At 47.4% G+C, this 25,180-nt stretch overlaps 3 protein-coding genes across 3 annotated transcripts; all 3 read right to left on the reverse strand.

Moving 5' to 3' along the window:
- Positions 1-1,721: 1,721 nt before the first annotated feature.
- Positions 1,722-7,167, reverse strand: LOC138785241 (zona pellucida sperm-binding protein 3-like). Its single transcript, XM_069960959.1, has 8 exons — positions 7,128-7,167; positions 4,911-5,029; positions 3,635-3,738; positions 3,383-3,560; positions 3,192-3,312; positions 2,509-2,600; positions 2,303-2,436; positions 1,722-1,960 (listed from the first exon to the last, which is right to left on the reverse strand). The coding sequence occupies exons 2-8, from the start codon at positions 5,027-5,029 to the stop codon at positions 1,722-1,724; spliced, it is 987 nt and encodes a 328-aa protein (XP_069817060.1). The 5' UTR covers positions 7,128-7,167.
- A 1,553-nt stretch (positions 7,168-8,720) lies between these two features.
- Positions 8,721-12,367, reverse strand: LOC138785249 (zona pellucida sperm-binding protein 3-like). Its single transcript, XM_069960971.1, has 8 exons — positions 12,215-12,367; positions 11,680-11,798; positions 10,609-10,712; positions 10,354-10,531; positions 10,163-10,283; positions 9,497-9,588; positions 9,293-9,426; positions 8,721-8,962 (listed from the first exon to the last, which is right to left on the reverse strand). Exons 1-8 carry the CDS (start codon positions 12,365-12,367, stop codon positions 8,721-8,723), a joined length of 1,143 nt encoding a protein of 380 aa, XP_069817072.1.
- Positions 12,368-18,610: 6,243 nt separating this feature from the next.
- Positions 18,611-22,552, reverse strand: LOC138785253 (zona pellucida sperm-binding protein 3-like). The gene is made up of 8 exons (XM_069960987.1): positions 22,400-22,552; positions 21,855-21,973; positions 20,733-20,836; positions 20,480-20,657; positions 20,289-20,409; positions 19,618-19,709; positions 19,412-19,545; positions 18,611-18,852 (listed from the first exon to the last, which is right to left on the reverse strand). Exons 1-8 carry the CDS (start codon positions 22,550-22,552, stop codon positions 18,611-18,613), a joined length of 1,143 nt encoding a protein of 380 aa, XP_069817088.1.
- Positions 22,553-25,180: the final 2,628 nt, after the last annotated feature.

Raw genomic sequence — 25,180 nt, forward strand, 5'->3', positions numbered from 1 at the left:
GGATGGACAACACTGGGGGCAATATGGGGGCTAAGGATGGACAACACTGGGGGCTATATGGGGGGGATAGGAATGGACAACACTGGGGGCTACAGATAGGGGAGATGCACAACACTGGGGGCTACCTATATGCGGGATGGGGATTGAGAACAATGGGGGCTACCTATATGAGGGACGGGAATGGACAACACTGGGGGCTACCTTTATGGGGAATGTGAGCCATCTAAAAGGGGAACTACACAGAGGGGCCATCTATGAAGAGGACTAGGGGGCATCTATAAGGGGAACTACACTAGGGGTGGACTACACAAAGGGGCCCATATACTGTACGGCAGTGATAGGGAACCCTGGCTCTCCAGCTATTGCAAAACTACAGCTTTATTTTTGATTGTCCACACATGATGGGAGTTGTAGTTTTGCAGATGCTGGAGAGCAGAGATTCCCTACCCCTGATATAGGTGATGCACAGAGGGTGTCATCTACTATACATGGATTACACAGGGAGGGTCTCTTCTATAGTAGATGCACATAGGGCCATCTATATGGAGGACTGAACAAGGGGCAATCTATAAGCTGTCTACACAGAGCCTAATTTGTCTGTCTGGCAGATTCTGTGGATTCGTGACTCGGAGTTCTTATAATGGCCCAGGGTATATGGAGAAGAAAATGAAAAGGAAACAACTCTAATGTGAGAAGACGTCCCTTGTAAGTCACTTAATATAACTGCAGTGTAATTTATATGGTGTACAGAACCTGTGTAGAGCTGAGTGGGCTATTGGCATAGTGGTTGGTCGAGAAGGGGGGACCCCAATCAAAAGTTTGCTATGGGGCCCAGCCATTTCTAGTTACGCCCCTGCCTGGAGCTATGGGAAAATAATCCACCCCTACACCCAGAATATGACCAATGATTGAGCAAATCTGCCATTAGATTTTGGATTCAAAAGGCTTTGGTCCATGGGGAAATTTCTGCATTGAAATTCACTTGAAGATGGTAATTTTTTCCATCATTTATATGGAGTAGATGATCTGACAGCTGTGATGACCTTTATGATGAGGGTTAATCTGCATCCAAAACTGCAGTGAAATGGAGAACATCAGAATTAAAGGCAACAGCAGACAGGACACCCGGAAGAACTCTCACATTTCAGAAGTTGATAAATGGGTGGGAGAGAGAAGAGTCATTTTATCGGAATGGGGGGGGGGGGGGGGGGGGGGGGGATTCCGATAAAAGACTTGACATGGCTGAATTGGGCCGCCCATAGAAGAGAGTCTATAGAGCTGGCGGAAAGGCGGCCATGAACAAGCTACGGAATCCGCCGTCAGAAATTCTCTATTCAGGTTCCATAGTGCAAACCCACCCGAGAATCTAATCTCCTATATATAGATCATACTTTATCACAGGAATGTGAATTTGTGAACCCACCCATAAATATAACCTGGGATTAAGTGTTTGTCTCTGAAGTCACCTCAAAGTATAATTGTTACCCAGAGCCACCAGGAACTACGGATTCCATATGACAGAACCTCTCCTTCCCTGTCTCAGTGTAATCCCATAGAATACTGCAGCTCTATTACAAGTCAGTAGAAACAGGAATCTGCAGAGCCTCTTCGATAGCACCATATAGAAAGCAGAAGGTGTATTAAGACTACATCATCCAACCCATTCATGCATTTCCCAATTCAAAGACTAAGACAAGGATTTTATCAAAATGTGTTTATTTCTATACAGATTCTTTAGCAAGTCTCCTCAGAAAACATTTTCCGACCACAGTAAGAGCAACAGCAACAACCACTGTAGAGACAGAGCCGATGGCCACCAGCACCCACAGCTGGAGAGGTTCCTGGCCTGCACCCATCCTGGAAGCTTGGGCAGTTCCTTCTCTGGCCCCCTGGTCAGGCTTCGCTCCAGTCACTAGAAGAGGACCCAGTGTGGCCAGGCCGTGCTCCTCCACCTGAGAACCTGTCAGAGGAAGCAATATGAATATTCAGTAGTCTTCAAACTGATCTGTGATTGTTACAGAAATTGTTACAGAAATAGCCGGCGCTACAAAAACGTGGCCACTTTCTTTCAGAGACAACACGACTCGTCTCAAGTTCAGGTGCAGTTTGCAATTAAGCTACATTCACTTCAATAGAACCGAGCAGCAAAACCCCACCCTAGCTGGAGATAAGGGTGTGGCTCTCTGGAAGAAAGTGGCCATGTTTTTTGTAGAGCTGGGTAACCCCTTTAAAAACCACACATCGGAATGACCAGGAGTAGACTGGATCCTTCTAGCACTCAATGCAATGCATGGTTACTCACCAACATCTCTCTTCCCAAGTCCTCTTGGCCTCCCAAAGGACGAGCCCCATGCTGATCTGGGGCCTGTAGGAGCAGCACAGTTCCCGGTGGCACAGCACTGGCAGATCCCACTGGTGCCTTCTACAGGTGTCCAACTAGAAGAGATTGAGGATCAATAGAGTGGCCCAACAATTGACTATTCCTGGGTTCTCTATACAGGGCCTTACCTGCTGGAGGCCTTGTTGTAGGAGCAGGCCTTGTTCACTGGGTCAGGGGTCTGGTCAATGGCAGCAGCTCTCAGGGAACAGGTTATATAGATCTAGGACAAAAACAGCAGTGGTCAGTTTCCAGAGACTCAGGCCAAAGCCTTCCATCATGGGTCTCCAAGCTGCGGCCCTCCAGCTGTTGCACTACTAAATTTCCCCATCATGCCTGGACAGCCAAATCCAAGATTTTAGTTGTCTGGACATGATTGGAATAGTGGTTTTCTAACAGCTGGAGGGCTGCAGTTTGGAGACCCATACCTTAAATAAAGGGACTAAGACACAGGTCATGGCTAGGGATTACCAAATTTACAGTACTAGGGAAACGAGTCACTAGCCTTAACTATTGGCTCAGCCTGCTGCCTCTGAACTCCGTGCTGCACCTCTCCAGGTGTGTGGAAAAGCTGGATACAGTCCTAGAAAGCCGGGAGGACTGGATCCAGAGTTTCAAGGCAGAGTTCGAAGTCAGCAGGCTGACGAACCAGCAGTCTAGACTGGCCAAGTGCTTTTCTAGTACTGTAAACTCGCTTATCCCTGGTCATATCCAATAGAGGCAACTATTGAAAAACTTACACGTAAATATGGTGAATCTAGGAACGATTTGAGCGGGTACTAAATTTTGGTCATGCTGGACTGTGGGTGCTTACCAGAGAGACGGCACTGTCTGTGAACCTGAAGGCATCCACTATGAAGCGAAGAGTGTCTGCTTGAGGTCTTGGAGAAACAAATACTGAAGAGGAGTCTTCTTGCATCCCATCCATCAAGCACCTGTAGGAAAGATGAGCTGTAGACAATAGGTTCCTTGAAGGCTTGGACAGTATTGATGGGAGTAACTCACCCATTGTTAGAGATGATCTCATAGCGAGGAGTGGAGGTCACATCTGGGGTAATGGTGGCCACACAACTGTCCACAAACAGGATCATCGGGGCATGGTTCTGAGTGTCCAGAGAGGCTTCTATGTAGAACATGTCACCAAGCTGGAAGACTAGTGATTGACTGGGAGCACTCCAGTCCGCTGGAGAGAAGATGTTGGGGTATTAGTATAGGCCAGGAGACTCAGAACCAACCACCTAGTACTAGAAAGTTTACCAGTCATGAGACGCAAGGAGAAGACCAGCCGCTCTTCTGAGGTTGCGGTGCTGCTGAATGGGATCCATGTTGGCTTGATGGCCTTACTGCTCACATTACCATGTCTAGGCAAGAAAGATTTACAAATGACTATTGAATTCATGCATTGTATAGGTATACGGGCCTCAGCCTAATGCTAGCTCTACCCTATTGAAGATTTGTGCAAGTTAAACCCCCGTTTTACAAAGCTATTATTGGCCATACTTAGAAGATTCCTGCCAGAAATCGTTGGTGTAATGAGATTTTAGAAGAACATGTTCAGCCGTTAAGGTGATAGTGTCATTTCAACATGAAAGACCACTATCATATCAGCAATGGTCCAAGGCATATCCCCAACCTCTGTGGGCAGCCCAAACAATCCAAAGATCGTTCGGGCCACCTCTCCTGCTGCTGTGTAATAGCACAAGCAGCAAGTGGAAAACAGTAAGCAAACACACGTGTATTGGTGGTTGCATCTGTGACTCCAGTGTTCTGTCATGTATGTGAAGGGGAAAAAAATAAAAAAATAAAATTTGTCAGACTCACTGTTTTTAATGAGATTAACGCATAAGCTGTTCCGTGTAAGCCTCTGAATCCTCAGTCTGTTTTAAAGCAACAACCCACAAAGGATAGTCATGACTAAGACTCACCCACAACTACACAAGTGGGTCTTACGTCTATGTATTTCACCCAGAGATGCTGGGGTCATCAGGAGAGACTTGTGCAGTTGTGGGTGGGCCAGATTCACAACCATTCTTGGTTTGTTTTGGTGTAACAATCCACAAAGAGGATTCAGAGGTATACACCGACTGGCCTCTGACTTGTCACATACAGTTTTTAATGAGATTCCTAATAAAGGTATAGTCAGTACTCGCTTTCCCCTTATGTCACGTAAACCCACTTACACTTTAAGGCCCAATTCCACCAACAGATCTGACAGATTTTCTGCCAAAGATTTGAAGCCAAAGCCAGGAACAGACTATAAACAGAGATCATGTCATAAAGGAAAGACCGGATTTCTCTTTTTCAAATCCTTTCCTGGGTTTGGCTTCAAAACTTTGGCAGATAATCTGTCGCCAGATCTGTTGGTGGAATAGGGCCTTAAGACGACTCAAGACTGGTTTAGTGCAGAAAATAGAAACCTCTCAAGAAAATCCAAGTTAACAGCCATTGTACAAGTACTAGTAATACATCTCCTAAGACTGCACACATTATATGCAGATGTTACGGTATGGAGCACGCCATGGTATAGGCTCACCGCGGGTAGTAACAATGGATGGGAACCACAGCAGAGTTGAACCTGGTGATGGGCACATTTCTGGGGGAGCTGGGGGTGTAGCGCAGGTTGACACTGTAGATCAGCCAGTCTGGAGTCATCTGGAAGAAAGGTCACAGTAAGGTTACACTATAACAAGTGTCCATTTCATATAGTGGGAGTTGTAGTTACTACATAGGGGAAACAGGAGACCAAGAAACAGCAGGAAATTATTATATAACCAAGAGAAGATCACAGCTAAATTACTGAAGAAATAATTAAAACATAAGAAACCAAGAAGTCCAAGTGATCATATGATGCATCTCATCAGTGGAGACATCATAGACTTACAGATCTGTCATTGGGTGAGATAAGGGGAACATACACAGCTTAACGTACGAGATGCGGCCATCACTGGCACATAGTAAGAATGGCAGAGTTATCGCATACTACAAGTGGCCAGTAGGAGATTCCATGATGTATAGACAGAACAGAATCAATATGGCGGCTCATAGTAAACAACCATAAGCTTCACAGGGTTCCTCCCATCACTCACCTCTAAGCTGCTCCCACAGTCTTGGAGATCAGCTTCAAACATCACATTGGGGTCAGTAGTCTGAGCTCCAGGGGGGCAGGAACCCAGGGACAGGTCTGAGGGCCTCACCAGCTTACCATTACCATAGAAGTCTCTCTTCACCATCACCACCATCTTGTCCTCACCACACTGCACACTGATAGGGGAGGATGAGGGTTGTAGTGCAAGCTGTCGGGACTGATACTCTGCTCCATGACTCCTGGAGCCCCATCCGTATACAGGCTGAAGACTTCTCGGAGACCCAACACCAGAGACTGAGCGAGACTGAGACCAGGGGTTTGCTCTAGGAGAGCCCAGTCTAGAGGAAGATTGTCCAAGTCCTCTAGAAGATCCCCATCCAGCCTGGTTACTCCTCCACCAATTGTCATACTGGCGCCGGGGTCTAACCGAGGAGCTGCTAAAGCCTGGTCCATAGAGCAGAACCACTAAGAGCCAACTCCACCTGATCCACAGCTCCATCCTAACTGCAGGACAAGTCACACAAGGAGAGGATGGAGGAGGCTGAGCTTTATACCCATCACACGGCCATCCTCCACCTGATGCCTTATTACACTCAGCTGGGACTCCCCACCACCACCACATCTGATGAGGAGACAGCCATGAGGAGGAGTCATACTAGGAGCTGCTTCCATTTGTCTTGTTAGACCCTGTTCACACAATGAGGGAAATTTATCAAGGGCTTTGCGCCTATTTTTAGGTGAATAAATGGATTTTTGCCCATTTTTGGTCTAAGTTCTATTTATGAAAGTATTCAACCCGTGAATATTTTTTTAGATGTGACTTTTTTTTTTAATTTGTAATCTTCCTGGTTTGAGTAGTGGGTACAGAGTGACCAGTCATAGAGAGCAGGATTATGGGAGTAGTGTGGATGTGGCAAAGAAAAGGCGTTTCATTTAGTGCCTAAATACATTTTGGGGTCCAGTGTTTGAAGTCCCACCAAATTAAAAAACATGTATAAAGGCAGGGGAGTATAAACCCCCCTGTCCTAAAGCCTCTGTAGTCCCACTGATGGCCGCCAGATGTTGTTTTCTGGCTCTTCCAGCTGCAACATTAAGCACCAAGCTCAGTGATTGCCCGCTCAGCCAGTTAGTGATTGGGTCGCGGGGTCGCAGTCACTGATTGGCTAAGCCAGGGGTCTCCAAACTGCGGACCTCCAGCTGTTGCAAAACTACATTTCCCATCATGCCTGAACAGCCAAATCCAAAGCTTAAGCTGTCCAGGCATGATGGGAGTTGTAGTTTTGCAACAGCTGGAGGACCGTAGTTTGGAGACCCATGGGCTAAGCAGACAAGAAGACAAGCAACTGGAAGTGCGGCTGTCAGCTGGACCTGGGAGCGTCACTATGGGGTGCAAGGATAGGCGCGTTTGCTTATTTTCCCGCACCCCCCTGCCTTCCTGTCCCTTCTGGATTTCGTTGGACTCCTACTTTAACCCCTTGATGACTTCTCTCTCCAAATGTAAAAAAGAAAGATGAAAAACTAAACACACATTTTCAAAGGGGAAAAAAACCCTACCAAAAAAATGCTGAACACATCACAACCCTCCATAGTGTACCAGTATGAACAATAACCACTAGGCCCAATAGTGATATTAATAAGCATACATTTTGAATTTTGGCGCCGCACCTGTGGAATTTCTGCTCGGTCTCCAGCCCAGCAACATAGAACGACATTACATTGGGTGTCACCCTGGAGATGGTTGCTAGGGAGATAGATCAGGAAGCTCTGCCTTATGTGTGACAGAGACAGCAGGGAGCAGACATGATGGCACCTCCATTAAGTTATTTAGGCGCTAAATTTAAAATGGAAGCACTTCAGAAAATAAACAGTGATCACAGAGCTGCCCGATAATCATTCTTCATACAACATTACAGCTACATAATATGACGTTATATATCCTGCACTATAAAGGCCACGCTAGTGCGGCCATGGGTACAGTTGGGGGGGGGGGGGGGGAGCCCAAGCTTGGTGTGCATCCCTGGAGCTATGGGAAAATAATCCACCCCTGCACCCAGAATAAGACCAATGATTGAGCAAAGCTGCCATTAGATTTTGGATCCAAAAGGCCTTGGTCCATGAGGAAATTTCTACATTGAAATTCACTTGAAGATGGTCATATTTTTTCATCATTTATATGGAGTGGATGATCTGACAGCCGTGATGACCTTTATGATGAGGGTTAGTCTGCATCCAAAACTGCAGTGAAATGGAGAACATTGGAATGAAAGGCCACCCGGAAAAATTCACTCACATTTTAGAAGTCGATAAATGGGGGGGGGGGGGGGGGAGAGAGAAAAGTCATTGGCTTCTAGCAGGATTCCACTCTACACAAAGTTACCTGAAGACGCACAAGTTATAACCTTTAGTTTTACAAGTCTGGGCAGTGTTGAAGGTGGATGAGGGTCAGGTTCTTATGAGCAAGCCGTGTGTGTGGGGGGGGGGGGGGGGGGGGTGAGGGGGAGCAATCCACAGCCCGAAAAAGCAATAAAAACAGCCGATGGATTATACAGAGGCCATCAGTCTGCACTGTACTTCGATAAGCATCAAAAGCCCTCTCCCCCAAAAGATGAATGGCTGGGGATATCTGCAAAGAGGTCCTTAACACCACTATATGGGTGGGTTCACACTGCGTAACCCAAGCGGAGAATTTGAAGGATTCCGTAGCTCATACTCGTTCACGGCCATGCACCGCTCCACCCGCACCATAGACATCATTCTATGCATGGTGGGGGATTCCGTTAAGAATTGACATGGCTTAATCAGGCCGCCCATAGAATAGAGACTATAAAGCTGGCGGAAAGGCGGCCATGAACGAGCTACAGAATCCATCAGAAACTCTATTCAGGTTCCATAGTGCAATCCCACCCGAGAGTCTAATCTCCTATATATAGATCATACTTTATCACAGTGAATTTGTGAACCCACCCATGAATATAACCTGGGATTAAGTGTTGTCTCTAAAGTCACCTCATAGTATAATTGTTACCCAGAGCCACCAGGAACTACGGATTCCATATGACAGAACCTCTCCTTCCCAGTCTCAGTGTAATCCCATAGAATACTGCAGCTCTATTACAAGTCAGTAGAAACAGGAATCTGCAGAACCTCTTTGATAGCACCATATAGAAAGCAGAAGGTGTATTAAGTCTACGTCATCCAACCCATTCATGCATTTCCCAATTCAAAGACTAAGACGAGGATTTATCAAAATGTTTATTTCTACACTAATTCTTTAGCTTTAAGTCTCCTCAGAAGACATTTTAGCACCACAGTAAGACCAACAGCAACAACCACTGTAGAGACAGATCCGATGGCCGCCAGCACCCACAGCTGGAGAGGTTCCTGGCCTGCACCCATCCTGGAAGCTTGGGCAGTTCCTGCTCTGGACCCCTGGTTAGGCTTAGCTCCAGTCACTAGAAGAGGACCCAGTGTGGCCAGGCCGTGTTCCTCCACTTGAGAACCTGTCAGAGGAAGCAATATGAACATTCAGTAGTCTTCAAACTGATCTGTGATAGTTGCGCCGGCTATTTCTGTAACAAAAACCATGGCCATTTTCTTTCAGAGACAACACGACTCGTCTCAAGTTCAGGTGCAGTTTGCAATTAAGTTACATTCACTTCAATAGAACCGAGCAGCAAAACCCCACCCTAGCTGGAGATAAGGGTGTGGCTCTCTGGAAGAAAGTGGCCATGTTTTTGTAGAGCTGGATAACCCCTTTAAATACCACACATCGGAATGACCAGGAGTAGACTGGGTTCTTCTAGCACTCAATGCAATGCATGGTTACTCACCAACATCTCTCTTCCCAAGTCCTCTTGGCCTCCCAAAGGACGAGCCCCATGCTGATCTGGGGCCTGTAGGAGCAGCACAGTTCCCGGTGGCACAGCACTGGCAGATCCCACTAGGGCCTTTTACAGGTGACCAGCTAGAAGAGATTGAGGATCAATAGTGGCCCAACAATTGACTATTCCTGGATTCTCTATACAGGGCCTTACCTGCTGGAGGCCTTGTTGTAGGAGCAGGCCTTGTTCACTGGGTCAGGGGTCTGGTCAATGGCAGCAGCTCTCAGGGAACAGGTTATATAGATCTAGGACAAAAAACAGCAGTGGTCAATTTTCAGAGACTCAGGCCAAAGCCTTCCATCATGGGTCTCCAAGCTGCGGCATTACTACGTTTCCCCATCATGCCTGGACAGCCAAATCCAAGATTTTAGGTTCTGGACATGATTGGAATAGAGGTTTTGCAACAGCTGGAGGGCTGCAGTTTGGAGACCCATACCTTACATAAAGGGACTAAGACACAGGTCATGGCTAGGGATTACCAAATTTACAGTACTAGGGAAACGCGTCGCTAGCCTTAACCATTGGCTCAGCCTGCTGCACCTCTCCAGGTGTGTGGAAAAGCTGGATACAGTCCTAGAAAGCTGGGAGGACTGGATCCAGAGTTTCAAGGCAGAGTTCGAAGTCAGCAGGCTGTTGAACCACCAGTCTAGACTGGCCAAGTGCTTTTCTAGTACTGTAAACTCGCTTATCCCTTGTCATATCCAATAGAGGTAACTATTGTTCGTTTTAATATTGGCGGCTTACATGTAAATATGGTGAATATAGGAACAATTTGAGCTGGTACTAAAATTTTGGTCATGCTGGACTGGGTGTTCTTACCAGGGAGACGGCACTGTCTGTGAACCTGAAGGCATCCACTATGAAGCGTAGAGTGTCTGCTTGAGGTCTTGGAGTAACAAAGACTGAAGAGGAATCTTCTTGCATCCCGTCCATCAAGCACCTGTAGGAGAGAGGAGCTGTAGACAATAGGTTCCATGAAGACGTGGACAGTATTGATGGGAGTAACTCACCCATTGTTAGAGATGATCTCATAGCGAGGAGTGGAGGTGACATCTGGGGTAATGGTGGCCACACAACTGTCCACAAACAGGATCATCGGGGCGTGGTTCTGAGTGTCCAGAGAGGCTTCTATGTAGAACATGTCACCAAGCTGAAAGACCAGTGATGGACTGGGAGCGCTCCAGTCAACTAGAGAGAAGATATTGGGGTATTAGTATAGGCCAGGAGACTCAGAACCAACCACCTAGTACTAGAAAGTTTCTTACCAGTCATGAGACGCAAGGAGAAGGCCAGCCGCTCTTCTGAGGTTGCGGTGCTGCTGAATGGGATCCATGTTGGCTTGATGGCCTTACTGCTCACATTACCATGTCTAGGAAAGAAAGGTTTACAAATTAAGCTATTGAATCCATGCATTGTGTAGGTATACGGGCCTCCGCCTAATGCTAGCTGTACCAAAACTTTTTATATTGTAGATTTGTGCAAGTTAAGCCCCTATTTACAAAGTTATTATTCTTGACCATACTTTGAAGTTTCCTGGCCAAAAATTGGTGTAATGATATGTTAGAAGAACATGTTCATCCGTTCGTGATAGTGGTCTTTCAACATGTTGAAATGACACCTCTCCTGCTGCTGTGTAATAGCATGGGCAGCAAGTGGAAAACAGTAAGCAAACACGTGTACTGGTGGTTGCATCTGTGACTCCAGTGCTCTGTCATGTATGTGAGGAGAGAAAAAAAAAAAAAAAAAAAAAAAGTCGCAGACTCACGTTTAAAACGGATCTCATTAAAACAGTATCTCTGACAATGCATAGGCTGATCCGTGTAAGCCTCTGAATCCTCAGTCTGTTTTGGAGCAACAACCCACAAAGGATAGTCATGACTAAGACTCACCCACAACTACACAAGTGTCTTACGTCTATGTATTTCACCTAGAGATGCTGGGGTCATCAGGAGAGACTTGTGTAGTTGTGGGTGGGCCAGATTCACAACCATTCTTGGTCTGTTTTGGTGTAACAATCCACAAAGAGGATTCAGAGGTATACACCGACTGGCCTCTGATTGTCACATACAGTTTTTAATGAGATCACTAATAAAAGGTATAGTCAGCGCTCACTTTCTCCTCATGTCACGTAAACCCACTTACACTTAAGGCGACTCAAGACTGGATTAGTGCAGACAATAGAGACTACTCTTCTCAAGACAATCCAAGTAACAGCCATGGTACAAGGACTTGTAATATATCTCCAAAAGACTGCTGCAGCCATACTGATGGTCTCCAATATGTTGCACACATGGTGCAGAGGTTACGGTATGGAGCACAACATGGTATAGGCTCACCGCGTGTAGTAACAATGGATGGGAACCACGGCAGAGTTGAACCTGGTGATGGGCACATTTCTGGGGGAGCTGGGGGTGTAGCGCAGGTTGACGCTGTAGATCAGCCAGTCTGGAGTCATCTGGAAGAAAGGTCACACTATAACAAGTGTCCATTTCATATAGTGGGAGTTGTAGTTACTACATAGGGGAAACAGGAGACCAAGAAAGGGCAGGAAACTTATATAACCAAGAGAAGATCACAGCTAAACTACTGAAGAAATTAAAACATAAGAAACCTAGAAGTCCAAGTGATCATATGATGCATCTCATCAGTGGAGACATCATAGACTTACAGATCTGTCATTGGGTGAGATGGGGAACATACACAGCCTAACGTACGAGATGCGGCCATCACTGGCACATAGTAAGAATGGCAGAGTTATCGCATATTACAAGTGGCCAGTAGGAGATTCCATGATGTATAGACAGAGCAGAATCAATATGGAGGCGCATAGTACACAACCATAAGCTTCACAGGGTTCCTCCCATCACTCACCTCTAAGCTGCTCCCACAGTCTTGGAGATCAGCTTCAAACATCACATTGGGGTCAGTAGTCTGAGCTCCAGGGGGGCAGGAACCCAGGGACAGGTCTGAGGGCCTCACCAGCTTACCATTACCATAGAAGTCTCTCTTCACCATCACCACCATCTTGTCCTCACCACACTGAACACTGATAGGGGAGGATGAGGGTTGTAGTGCAAGCTGTCGGGACTGATAGTCTGCTCCATGACTCCTGGAGCCCCATCCGTATACAGGCTGAAGACTTCTCGGAGACCCAACACCAGAGACTGAGTGAGACTGAGACCAGGGGTTTGCTCTAGGAGAGCCCAGTCTAGAGGAAGATTGTCCAAGTCCTCTAGAAGATCCCCATCCAGCCTGGTTACTCCTCCACCAAGTGTCATACTGGCGCCGGGGTCTAACCGAGGAGCTGCTAAAGCCTGGTCCATAGAGCAGAACCACTAAGAGCCAACTCCACCTGATCCACAGCTCCATCCTGACTGCAGGACAAGTCACACAAGGAGAGGGTGGAGGAGGCAGAGCTTTATATTCATCACACGGCCATCCTCCACCTGATGCCTTATTACACTCAGCTGGGCCTCCCCCACCACCACTGGGCCTCCCCCCACCCCCCACCACCACATCTGATGAGACAGCCATGAGGAGGAGTCATACTAGGAGCTGCTTCCATTTGTCCTGCCAGGCCCTGTTCACACTGGGCAAATTTATCACGGGCTTTGCGCATATATTTTTGTGTATAAAAATTTTTATTACCCATTTTTGGTCTAGATTTTATTTATGAGACATTATTCGACCGGGGAATATTTTTTTGTAGATGTGACTTTTTTTTAATCTGCTTGGTTTGAATTTTCACCTAAAAATTTGTATAATTGGGGATTTGCACCTAATTTATCATTTGCGACTTTTTAAAAAGTGGCACAACATGTCCAGGTCTATGTCTGGTCAGTACCAGGTGAATTTTTTTACTTTTGCAATAATTTTGTGACTTTTTTTGCACCTTTTTTTTTTTACTTAGATGCAGTCACTAAGGGACCATTTACACAGAAAGATTATCTGACAGATTATCTGCCAAAGATTTGAAGCCAAAGCCAGAAACAGACTATAAACAGAGATCACGTTTTATAGGAAAGCCTGAAATTTCTCCTCTTTTTAAATCCATTCATGGCTTTGGCTTCAAATCTTTGGCAGATAATCTGTCAGATAATCTGTCTGTGTAAATGGAACCTAATGCTAAGTTTACACGGAGCGATAATTGGCCCGATTGTACGATTAACGATTTCGAAGTAATGATTTTTTTTTATAACGATCAGCGTCTAGACGGTACGATATATCGTACAGAAAATTCGTTTTGCGATCGTTTTGCGATCGCTTAAGCCTATCTCACACATAGGTAAAATCAGTGAACGACTGTTTACATGGAACGATCGTCAAATTTTTTGCGAACGACGATTTATGAACATGTTAAAAGATCAAAATGAACGATTTTTCGATCATTCGCCGCGTTTACACGTACGATTATCTTTCGATTTCAATCGTTATTGCGAAAATTCGCCCGATAATCGCTCCGTGTAAACGTAGCATTAGACAGTGCTACATGGTAATAAATCAGTCACAAGATACTGGAACACTGGATACTGGAAATATCCACCAATCCTCATAAGAAGAGTCACACACATTAGACTCCTTAGTAAATGTCCCCCTGTGATTTTGTCCTGCATTTCATGTATACATTTTATAGGGGAAGGGGAGGAAGGGGGGCAGGAGGGAAAAAGGTGACTAGCCTTGGGTGGGGAAGGTGTTAGTGGGTACAGAGTGACCAATCTGGGGTGGGGAGGGTGGTTTGAGGGTACAGGGTGACCAGTCTGCAGTGGGGAGGGTGGCAGGAGGGTACAGGGTGATCATTTTCGGGTGGAGAGTGTGTTAGGGGGTACAGGGTGACCAGTCTGTGGTGGGGAAGGCAGCAGGGCTTACAGGGTGACCAGTTTGTAGTGGGGAGGGTGGCAGGAGGGTACAGCGTGACCAGTCTGGGGTGGGAGGCAGGGGGTACAGGCTGACCAGTCTGGGGTGGGGAGCCGGGGGGTACAGGCTGACCAATCTGGGGTGGGGAGCAGGGGGTACAGGGTGACCAGTCTGGGGTGGGGAGCAGGGGGGTACTGGGTGACCAGTCTGGGGTGGGAGGCAGGGGGTACAGGCTGACCAATCTGGAGTGGGGAGCAGGGGGTACAGGTTGACCAGTCTGGGGTGGGGAGCAGGGGGGTACTGGGTGACCAGTCTGGGGTGGGAGGCAGGGGGTACAGGGTGACCAGTCTGGGGTGGGAGGCAGGGGGTACAGGGTGACCAGTCTGGGGTGGGGAGCAGGGGGGTACAGGGTGACCAGTCTGGGGTGGGAGGCAGGGGGTACAGGCTGACCAGTCTGGGGTGGGGAGCAGGGGGTACAGGCTGACCAATCTGGGGTGGGGAGCAGGGGGTACAGGGTGACCAGTCTGGGGTGGGGTGCAGGGGGGTACAGGGTGACCAGTCTGGGGTGGGAGGCAGGGGGTACAGGGTGACCAGTCTGGGGTGGGAGGCAGGGGGTACAGGGTGACCAGTCTGGGGTGGGAGGCAGGGGGTACAGGGTGACCAGTCTGGGGTGGGGAGCAGGGGGGTACAGGGTGACCAGTCTGGGGTGGGAGGCAGGGGGTACAGGCTGACCAGTCTGGGGTGGGGAGCCGGGGGGTACAGGCTGACCAATCTGGGGTGGGGAGCAGGGGGTACAGGGTGACCAGTCTGGGGTGGGGTGCAGGGGGGTACAGGGTGACCAGTCTGGGGTGGGAGGCAGGGGGTACAGGGTGACCAGTCTGGGGTGGGGAGCAGGGGGGTACAGGGTGACCAGTCTGGGGTGGGGAGCAGGGGGGTACAGGGTGACCAGTCTGGGGTGGGAGGCAGGGGGTACAGGGTGACCAGTCTGGGGTGGGGAGCAGGGGGGTACAGGGTGACCAGTCTGGGGTGGGAGGCAGGGGGTACAGGGTGACCAGCCTTGGGTGGGGAGGGCGGCAGGGGTTACAGGGTGACCAGTCTGCAGTGGGGAGGGTGGCAGGAGGGTACAGGCTTACCAGTCTGGGGAGCAGGGGGTACAGGGTGACCAGTCTGGGATTGGGAGCAGGGGGTACAGGGTGACCAGTCTGGGGTGGGGAGCAGGGGGTACAGGGTGACCAGTCTTGGGTGGGGAGCAGGGGGGTACAGGGTGACCAGTCTTGGGTGGGGAGGGCGGCAGGGGTTACAGGGTGACCGGTTTGTAGTGGGGAGGGTGGCAGGAGGGTACAGGCTTACCAGTCTGGTGAGCAGGGGGTACAGGGTGACCAGTCTGGGATGGGGAAGGCAGCAGGGCTTACAGGGTGACCGGTTTGTAGTGGGGAGGGTGGCAGGAGGGTACAGCGTGACCAGTCTGGGGTGGGAGGCAGGGGGGTACAGGGTGACCAGTCTGCAGTGGGGAGGGCGGCAAGAGGGTTCAGGGTGACCAGTCAGGTATGGGGAGCAGGGGGGTACACTAGAGCAATTACACAGAGAACAGGATTATGGGAGCAGTGTGGATGTGGCAAAGAAGCAGCGTTCCTTTGTTCTAGTTTGGTGTCTAAATAAATTTTGGTGATCAGTGGAGAAAGGCAGGAGAGTGCGGGAAACTCACCCGTCCTAATGCTTTCGTAGTCCCGCTGATGGCCGCCAGATGTCTTCCAGCTGCAACATCACGTACCCTGCTGCGTGATTGCCCGGTGTCCCACTACAGTCACTGATTGGCTAAGCAGACAACCACACAGTCGAGTACGTGACATTGCAGCTGTCAGCTGGACCCTGGAGCGGCACTATGGGACACGAGGATAGGCGAGTTTACTTTGCTCATTAAAATGGAAGAACTTAAGAAAAATATACAGTGATCACAGAGCTGCCCGATAACTAGAGCGTAACTAGAAAGAGCTGGGCCCCATAGCAAACCTTTGACTGGGCCCCCCCACCATCCCACTGTAGGTTATCCCCCTGTTTGTTAGCCCTCCACCCAGTAGATATCAGACATCTCCCCCCAGGTAGATAGTGCCCCCATGGTAGACATCCCCCAGCATAGATAGTGTCCTCTAAAATAGGCATCTAAACTAGTGTTCTACTCCCCCAGTACATAGTGTCCCCCATGGTAGGCACCTCCCCTAGTGTCCCCGGTGATAGGAATCTTTGTATCCCCCCCCCTACATAGTGTACCCCAAAATAGGCATCTCCCCTAGTATCTTATCCCCCAGTACATAGTGTCCTCCAGGGTAGGCATCTCCCCTAGTGTCCCCGGTGGAAGAAATCTCACTTTGGGGGGAAACAGAGATTTATATGGTTATCACCGGGTATACGCCGTACACATCCATCTGGGACAGTCCGTGGTTGGGGGAGCTGCATTTCTTGGAAGCGTTTTCCACCTGGAGAGATGTGGGAATTAGGAAAGTAATGCAGCTGTATGATGGAAGAGAGTTAAAGCGCTTTGACCAATTACAAACCCAATTTTTTCTGGCCCACACTCAATTTTACAAATACCTACAATTGCGTCATGCATGTGAAGCGGAGGGAGAATTGCTTGTGTCGGGGGTACAATATTTACCACCTATGATATTGTAGGGGAGTCAGAATCCACTAAGGGCCTCATTTCCTGTCTATACCATTGAGGGAAAAATGGGAGGCGGATGTTGGCCCTATGGAAGAAGGTCACTGGAAGGAAATAGTAGAAATAACACCTAAGGAATCTCACTTTGTGTCCCCCCCATACATTGTGTCCCCTAAAATAGGCATCACCCCTAGTATCCTATCCCCCAGTACATAGTGTCCCCCATGGTAGGCATCTCCCTGGGTAGTATGACAACAGCTCAAGAGGCCCAGTGGGTTGCTGGGATGGGCCCCCTGATGTGGCAGGCCCCAAAGCAGCTGCTATGGGGGTAGTTACGCCCCTGACGATTATCACTTTATGGTTAATGATTAAAGATGAGCGAACTGGATTCGGGTTCGAGTCAATCGGCATTTGATTAGCCGCAGCTGCTGAACTTGGATAAAGCTCTAAAGTTGTCTGGAAAACATAGATACAGCCAATGACCATATCCATGTTTTCCAAATAGCCTTAGGGCTATATCCAACTTCAGCAGCCACCGCTAATCAAATGCCGAAAGTTTGAGTTCGAATCAACTCGAGCATGCTCGAGGTTCACTCGTCTATATTAATTATGGTTACATGGTAATATGACATTATCTATCCCGTACTATGAACACCACGCTAGTGCTGCCATGGTTACATTGTGTGTGGGGTGAGCCCAAGCTTGGTGCGCATCCCGGGGCCTATAGGAAAATTAATCCACCCCTACACCCAGAACATGACCAATAATTGAGCAAATCTGACATCAACTTTTGGAACCAAGAGGCCTCGGTCCATGGGGAAATTTCTGCATAGAAATTCACTCGAAGATTGTAATTTTTTTAAAAAATGTGGATATGCTTAATCATTTACTTGGAGTAGATGATCTAACAGTCATGATGAGAAGTAGAGTATTAAGCTACGTCGAAAACTGCAGCAAAACTAGAGACCATTAGAATGAGAAACCACGTCAGATGGAACATTCAGAGGTATTTCTTTGGAATATTACAATATAATAAGTTCTTAAGCCCATTGGTTTCTACTTCACACAAAGTTTCCTAAACTCATAGCCTTGTGAATGGGGCAACAAATCCATCTATGATCCTTATGGGAAGGACTAGATCCACCATTTTGGTCCTAGCTGAGACGCTAATGAGGGAAGTATTGGAGGTGGATGAGTGTCAGGGCTTTATGGGCAAGTTGGAAAAATAGGCAACCCACAGCCCAGAATACCAATATTTACAGCCAATGGATTATACAGAGGATATCAGTCAGCACTGTGCTTCAATAGACATAAAGACAGCCCCCCCTACCCAGAAACAGATGAATGGTTGGGAACACCATCTGCTAGGTCGGTCCATCATATGGCTCTAACTAGATTATATATACACACACACACCATACTTTTATTGCAGGACAAAAAAGGAATACCAGTTTATGAACCCACCCATAAATATAACCTGGAATTAAGTGATTGTCTCTAGAATCACCTCAAAGTGTAATTGTTACCCAGAAGCACCAGGAACTACAGATCCCATATGACAAGGAACCTCTCCTTCCATATCTCAGTATAATCCCATAATATGCTGCAGCTCTATTACAAGTCAGTAGAGAAATCTGCAGAACCTCTTCGACAGCACCATGTAGAAAGCAGAAGATATTAAGTCAACGTCATCCAACCCATTCATGCATTTCCCAACTCAAAGACTAAGACAAGGATTTATCAAAATGTGTTTATTTCTACACAGATTCTTTAGCAGTAAATCTCCTCAGAAGACATTTTCCCACCACAGTAAGAGCAACAGCAACAACCACTGTGGTGACAGATCCAATGGCCACCAGCACCCACAGCTGGAGAGGTTCCTGGCCCGCACCCATCCTGGAAGCTTGGGCAGTTCCTGCTCTGGACCCCTGGTCAGGCTTCGCTCCAGTCACTAGAAGAGGACCTAGTGTGGCCTGGCCGTGCTCCTCCACCTGAGAACCTGTCAGAGGAAGCAATGTCACATTGAAGGCTACTGAATATTCACAGCTAAACTCAAACTGATCTGTGATTGTTACAGATACAGAAATAGCCAACGCTACAAAAATTTGGCCACTTTCTTTGAGAGAGAACACTACTCTTGTCTCCAGTTCAGGTGCAGTTTGCAATTAAGCTACATTCACTTCAATAGAACCAGGCAGCAAACCCCCACCCTAGCTGGAGACAAGAGTGTGGTTCTCTGGAAGAAAGTGGCCATGTTTTTGTAGCGCTGGATAACCCCTTATAGGGTACAAACCCACACACCGTATACACAGCAGATACGCAACAAATACGCAGCAAATACGCAGCAGATTTGTTGGTACAGATTTGATGCTGTGTTCAGTTATTTAGATATAATCTGCTGCGTTTTTGCTGCGTATTTGCTGCGTGTTTGCTGCGTATCGCAGCAGTAAATACGCTGCTTATACGGTGTGTGGGTTTATACCCTAAAGACCACACATCTGAACAACCAGGAGTAGACTGGATTCTTCTAGCACTCAATGCAATGCATGGTTACTCACCAACATCTCTCTTCCCAAGTCCTCTTGGCCTCCCAAGGTATGAGCCCCATGCTGATCTGGGGCCTGTAGGAGCAGCACAGTTCCCGGTGGCACAGCACTGGCAGATCCCACTAGGGCCTTCTACAGGTGACCAGCTAGAAGAGATTGAGGATCAATAGAGTGCCCGAACAATTAACAATTCCTGGGTTCTCTATACAGGGTCTTACCTGCTGGAGGCCTTGTTGTAGGAGCAGGCCTTGTTCACTGGGTCAGGAGTCTGGTCAATGGCAGCAGCTCTCAGAGAACAGGTGATATAGATCTAGGACAAAACAGCAGTGATTTCCAAAGACTCCGGCCAAAGCCTTCCATCATGGAACTCCAAGCTGCGGCCCTCCAGATATTGCACTACTACATTTCCTATCATGTCTGGACAGCCAAATCCAAGATTTTAGTTGTCTGGACATTCGAATAGAGGTTTTGCACCTGCTGGAGGGCTGCAGTTTGGAGACCCATGCCTTACATAAAGGGACTAAGACAGGTCATGGCTAGGGAATACCAAGTTTACAGTACTAGTGAAACTTTTCTAGCCTTTACTCAGCCTGCTGCCTCTGAACTCCGTGCTGCACCTCTCGAGGTGCGTGGAAAAGCTGGATACAGTCCTGGAAAGCCGGGAGGACTGGATCCAGAGTATCAAGGCAGAGTTCGAAGTCAGCAGGCTGACGAACCATTCTAGACTAGCCAAGTGATTCTCTAGTACTGTAAACTCTCGTATCCCTGGTCATATCCAATAGAGGTAACTATTGTTAGTTTTTATATTGGCGGCTTACACATAAATATGGTGAATCCAGGAACAATTTGAGCCGGTACTAAATTTTGGTCATGGACTGTGGGTTCTTACCAGGGAGACTGCACTGTCTGTGAACCTGAAGGCATCCACTATAAAGCGAAGCGTGTCTGCTTGAGGTCTTGGAGAAACAAATACTGAAGATGAATCTTCTTGCATCCCGTCCATCAAGCACCTAGAGGACAGATGAGCTGTAGACAATAGGTTCCTTGAAGGCTTGGACAGTATTGATGGGAGTAACTCACCCATTTTTAGAGATGATCTCATAGCGAGGAGTGGAGGTCACATCTGGGGTAATGGTGGCCACACAACTGTCCACAAACAGGATCATCGGGGCATGGTTCTGAGTGTCCAGAGAGGCTTCTATGTAGAACATGTCACCAAGCTGGAAGACCAGTGATGGACTGGGAGCGCTCCAGTCAGCTAGAGAAGATATTGGGGTATAAGTATAGGCCAGGAGACTCAGAACCAACCACCTAGTACTAGAAAGCTTCTTACCAGTCATGAGACGCAAGGAGAAGGCCAGTCGCTCTTCTGAGGTCACGGTGCTGCTGAATGGGATCCATGTTGGCTTGATGGCCTTACTGCTCACATTACCATGCCTACGCAAGAAAGGTTTATAAATGAAGCTATTGAATCCATGCATTGTGTAGGCATACGGGCCTCAGCCTAATGCTAGCTCTACCCTATTGAAGATTTGTGCAAGTTAAGCCCCCATTATACAAAGCTATTATTGGCCATACTTAGCAGAAATCATGGTGTAATGAGATATTAGAACATGTTCAGCCGTTAAGGTGATAGTGGTCTTTCATGTTGAAATGACACTATCATATCAGCAATGGTCCAAGGCATATCCCCAACCTTAGTGGGCAGCCCAAACAATCCAAAGATCGTTCGGGCCACCTCTCCTGCTGCTGTGTAATAGCACAGGCAGCAAGTGGAAAACAGTAAGCAAACACGTGTATTGGTGGTTGCATCTGTGACTCCAGTGTTCTGTCATGTATGTGAGGGAAAAAAAAAAAAAAAAAATAGTCACAGACTCACATTTAAAACTGATCTCATTAAAAAACAGTATCTCTGACAATGCATAGGCTGATCCGTGTAAGCCTCTGAACCCTCAGTCTGTTTTGAAGCAACAACCCACAAAGGATGGTCATGACTAAGACTCACCCACAACTACACAAGTGTCTTACGTCTATGTATTTCACCCAGAGATGCTGGGGTCATCAGGAGAGACTTGTGTAGTTGTTGGTGGGCCAGATTCACAACCATTCTTGGTCTGTTTTGGTGTAACAATCCACAAAGGATTCAGAGGTATACACCGACTGGCCTCCAACTTGTCACATACAGTTTTTAATGAAATTACTAATAAAAGGTATAGACAGTGCTCGCTTTCTCCTCATGTCACTTAAACCCACTTTTACACTTGAGACGACTCAAGACTGGATTAGTGCAGACAATAGAGACTACTCTTCTCAAGACAATCCAAGTAAACAGCCATGGTACAAGGACTACTAATATATCTCCTAAAGACTGCTGCGGCCATACTGATTGGTCTCCAATATGTTGCACACATTGTGCAGATGTTACGGTATGGAGCACAACATGGTATAGGCTCACCGCGGGTAGTAACAATGGATGGGAACCACAGCAGAGTTGAACCTGGTGATGGGCACATTTCTGGGGGAGCTGGGGGTGTAGCGCAGGTTGACGCTGTAGATCAGCCAGTCTGGAGTCATCTGGAAGAAAGGTCACAGTAAGGTTACACTATAACAAGTGTCCATTTCATATAGTGGGAGTTGTAGTTACTACATAGGGGAAACAGGAGACCAAGAAAGGGCAGGAAACTTATATAACCAAGAGAGGATCACAGCTAAACTACTGAAGAAATTAAAAACATAAGAAATGTAGAAGTCCAAGTGACCATATCAAGCATCTCATCAGTGGAGACATCATAGATTTACATCTGTCATTGGGTGAGGAGGGGAACATACGCAGCTTAACGTACAAGATGCGGCCATCACTGGCACATGGTAAGAATGGCAGAGTTATAGCATACTACAAGTGGCCAGTAGGAGATTCCATGATGTATAGACAGAACAGAATCAATATGGAGGCTCATAGTACACAACCATAAGCTTCACAGGGTTCCTCCCATCACTCACCTCTAAGCTGCTCCCACAGTCTTGGAGATCAGCTTCAAACATCACATTGGGGTCAGTAGTCTGAGCTCCAGGGGGGCAGGAACCCAGGGACAGGTCTGAGGGCTTCACCAGTTTACCATTACCATAGAAGTCTCTCTTCACCATCACCACCATCTTGTCCTCACCACACTGCACACTGATAGGGGAGGATGAGGGTTGTAGTGCAAGCTGTCGGGACTGATAGTCTGCTCCATGACTCCTGGAACCCCATCCGTATACAGGCTGAAGACTTCTCGGAGACCCAACACCAGAGACTGAGTGAGACTGAGACCAAGGGTTTGCTCTAGGAGAGCCCAGTCTAGAGGAAGATTGTCCAAGTCCTCTAGAAGATCCCCATCCAGCCTGGTTACTCCTCCACCTAGTGTCATACTGGCGCCGGGGTCTAACCGAGGAGCTGCTAAAGCCTGGTCCATAGAGCAGAACCACTAAGAGCCAACTCCACCTGATCCACAGCTCCATCCTGACTGCAAGACAAGTCACACAAGGAGAGGATGGAGGAGGCTGAGCTTTATACCCATCACACGGCCATCCTCCACCTGATGCCTTATTACACTCAGCTGGGCCTCCCCACCACCACCATCACATCTGATGAGGAGACAGCCATGAGGAGGAGTCATACTAGGAGCTGCTTCCATTTGTCCTGCCAGGCCCTGTTCACACTGGGCAAATTTATCACGGGCTTTGCGCTTATATTTTTGTGCATAAAAATTTTTATTACCCATTTTTGGTCTAAATTTTATTTATGAGCCATTATTCGACCGGGGAATATTTTTTTTGTAGATGTGACTTTTTTTTAATATGCTTGGTTTGAATTTTCACCTAAAAATTTGGATAATTGGGGATTTGCACCTAATTTATCATTTGCGACTTTTTAAAAAGTGGCACAACATGTCCAGGTCTATGTCTGGTCAATACCAGGTGAATTTTTTACTTTTGCAATAATTTTGTGACTTTTTTTGCACCTTTTTTTTTTTTACTTAGATGCAGTCACACACAGAAAGATTATCTGCCAAAGATTTGAAGCCAAAGCCAGAAACAGACTATAAACAGAGATCACGTTTTATAGGAAAGCCTGAAATTTCTCCTCTTTTTAAATCCATTCATGGCTTTGGCTTCAAATCTTTGGCACATAATCTGTCAGATAATCTTTCTGTGTAAATGGACCCTAATGCTAAGTTCCCTTACGTCCCATTGGCATCACAAGATATGGGGGTAAATTCGCCCCTGCCAGCCCCTGGGACGAAGGAATATTTAATGAAAAAATAACAATAAAATTTTAATCCCCTCCTCCATGAGGTATAAATAGGCTCCACCTCCCCCTAGACCTCAGTCTTTTTTTTACTTCGCTGGATACTTCTTTCTTGTCAAGAACAACCTTTGCAAGATCTGTTCTTAATGCGAACGTAATAAATAACCCGCCCATTGGGGATAATGCTTGCTAATTCCCCATATGTTGTGATGCCAATGGGACGTAAGGGAAGCTAAAATTATTATGTTAATTTGTTTTCCCTAAGACCCATTGGCATCACAAGACTCCTTCCCTGTGTTTTATGTTTCTTTATAATTAGACTGAGGTCTAGGGGGAGGTGGAGCCTATTTATACCTCATGGAGGAGGGGATTAAAATTTTATTGTTATTTTTTCATTAAATATTCCTTCGTCCCAGGGGCTCGCAGGGGCGAATTTACCCCATATGTTGTGATGCCAATGGGTCTTAGGGAAAACAAATTAACATAATAATTTTAGCTTTACACGGAGCGATAATTGGCCCGATTGTACGATTAACGATTTCGAAGTAATGATTTTTTTTTATAACGATCAGCGTCTAGACGGTACGATATATCGTACAGAAAATTCGTTTTGCAATCACTTAAGCCTATCTCACACATAGGTAAAATAAGTGAACGACTGTTTACATGGAACGATCGTCAAATTTTTTGCGAACGACGATTTATGAACATGTTAAAAGATCAAAATAAACAATTTTTCGATCATTCGCCGCGTTTACACGTACGATTATCTTTCGATTTCGATCGTTATTGCGAAAATTCGCCCGATAATCGCTCCGTGTAAATGTAGCATTAGACAGTGCTACATGGTAATAAATCAGTCACAAGATATTTGAACACTGGATACTGGAAATATCCACCAATCCTCATAAGAAGAGTCACACACATTAGACTCCTTAGTAAATGTCCCCCTGTGATTTTGTCCTGCATTTCATGTATACATTTTATAGGGGAATGGGAGGAAGGGGTGCAGGAGGGAAAAAGGTGACTAGCCTTGGGTGGGGAAGGTGTTAGTGGGTACAGAGTGACCAATATGGGGTGGGGAGGGTAGTTTGAGGGTACAGGGTGACCAGTCTGCAGTGGGGAGGGTGGCAGGAGGGTACAGGGTGATCATTTTCGGGTGGGGAGCAGGGGGGTACAGGGTGACCAGTCTGTGGTGGGGAAGGCAGCAGGGCTTACAGGGTGACCAGTCTGTGGTGGGGAGGGTGGCAGGAGGGTACAGCGTGACCAGTCTGGGGTGGGGAGGGCGGCAGGGGTTACAGGGTGATCAGTCTGCGGTGGGGAGCAGGGGGTACAGGCTGACCAGTCTGGGGTGGGGAGCAGGGGGGTACAGGCTGACCAATCTGGGGTGGGGAGCAGGGGGTACAGGGTGACCAGTCTGGGGTGGGAGGCAGGGGGTACAGGGTGACCAGTCTGGGGTGGAGAGCAGGGGGGTACTGGGTGACCAGTCTGGG

Source organism: Dendropsophus ebraccatus, chromosome 1, assembly GCF_027789765.1.
Source record: "Dendropsophus ebraccatus isolate aDenEbr1 chromosome 1, aDenEbr1.pat, whole genome shotgun sequence".
Taxonomy (NCBI): domain Eukaryota; kingdom Metazoa; phylum Chordata; class Amphibia; order Anura; family Hylidae; genus Dendropsophus; species Dendropsophus ebraccatus.

Coding starts and splice junctions, on each gene's coding strand:
- LOC138785249 (XM_069960971.1), bottom strand. CDS start 12,367: ATGGTGGTGATGGTGAAGAGAGACTTCTATGGTAATGGTAAGCTGGTG. Junction 11,799..12,214: donor ACTGTGGGAGCAGCTTAGAG/GTGAGTGATGGG, acceptor CCTTTCTTCCAG/ATGACTCCAGACTGGCTGAT. Junction 8,963..9,292: donor ACTTGGGAAGAGAGATGTTG/GTGAGTAACCAT, acceptor TTCCTCTGACAG/GTTCTCAAGTGGAGGAACAC.
- LOC138785253 (XM_069960987.1), bottom strand. CDS start 22,552: ATGGTGGTGATGGTGAAGAGAGACTTCTATGGTAATGGTAAACTGGTG. Junction 20,410..20,479: donor GAGATCATCTCTAAAAATGG/GTGAGTTACTCC, acceptor TCTGTCCTCTAG/GTGCTTGATGGACGGGATGC. Junction 19,546..19,617: donor TACAACAAGGCCTCCAGCAG/GTAAGACCCTGT, acceptor AATCTCTTCTAG/CTGGTCACCTGTAGAAGGCC.
- LOC138785241 (XM_069960959.1), bottom strand. CDS start 5,029: ATGACTCCAGACTGGCTGATCTACAGTGTCAACCTGCGCTACACCCCC. Junction 3,561..3,634: donor CTCCTTGCGTCTCATGACTG/GTAAACTTTCTA, acceptor TCTTCTCTCCAG/CGGACTGGAGTGCTCCCAGT. Junction 1,961..2,302: donor ACTTGGGAAGAGAGATGTTG/GTGAGTAACCAT, acceptor TTCCTCTGACAG/GTTCTCAGGTGGAGGAGCAC.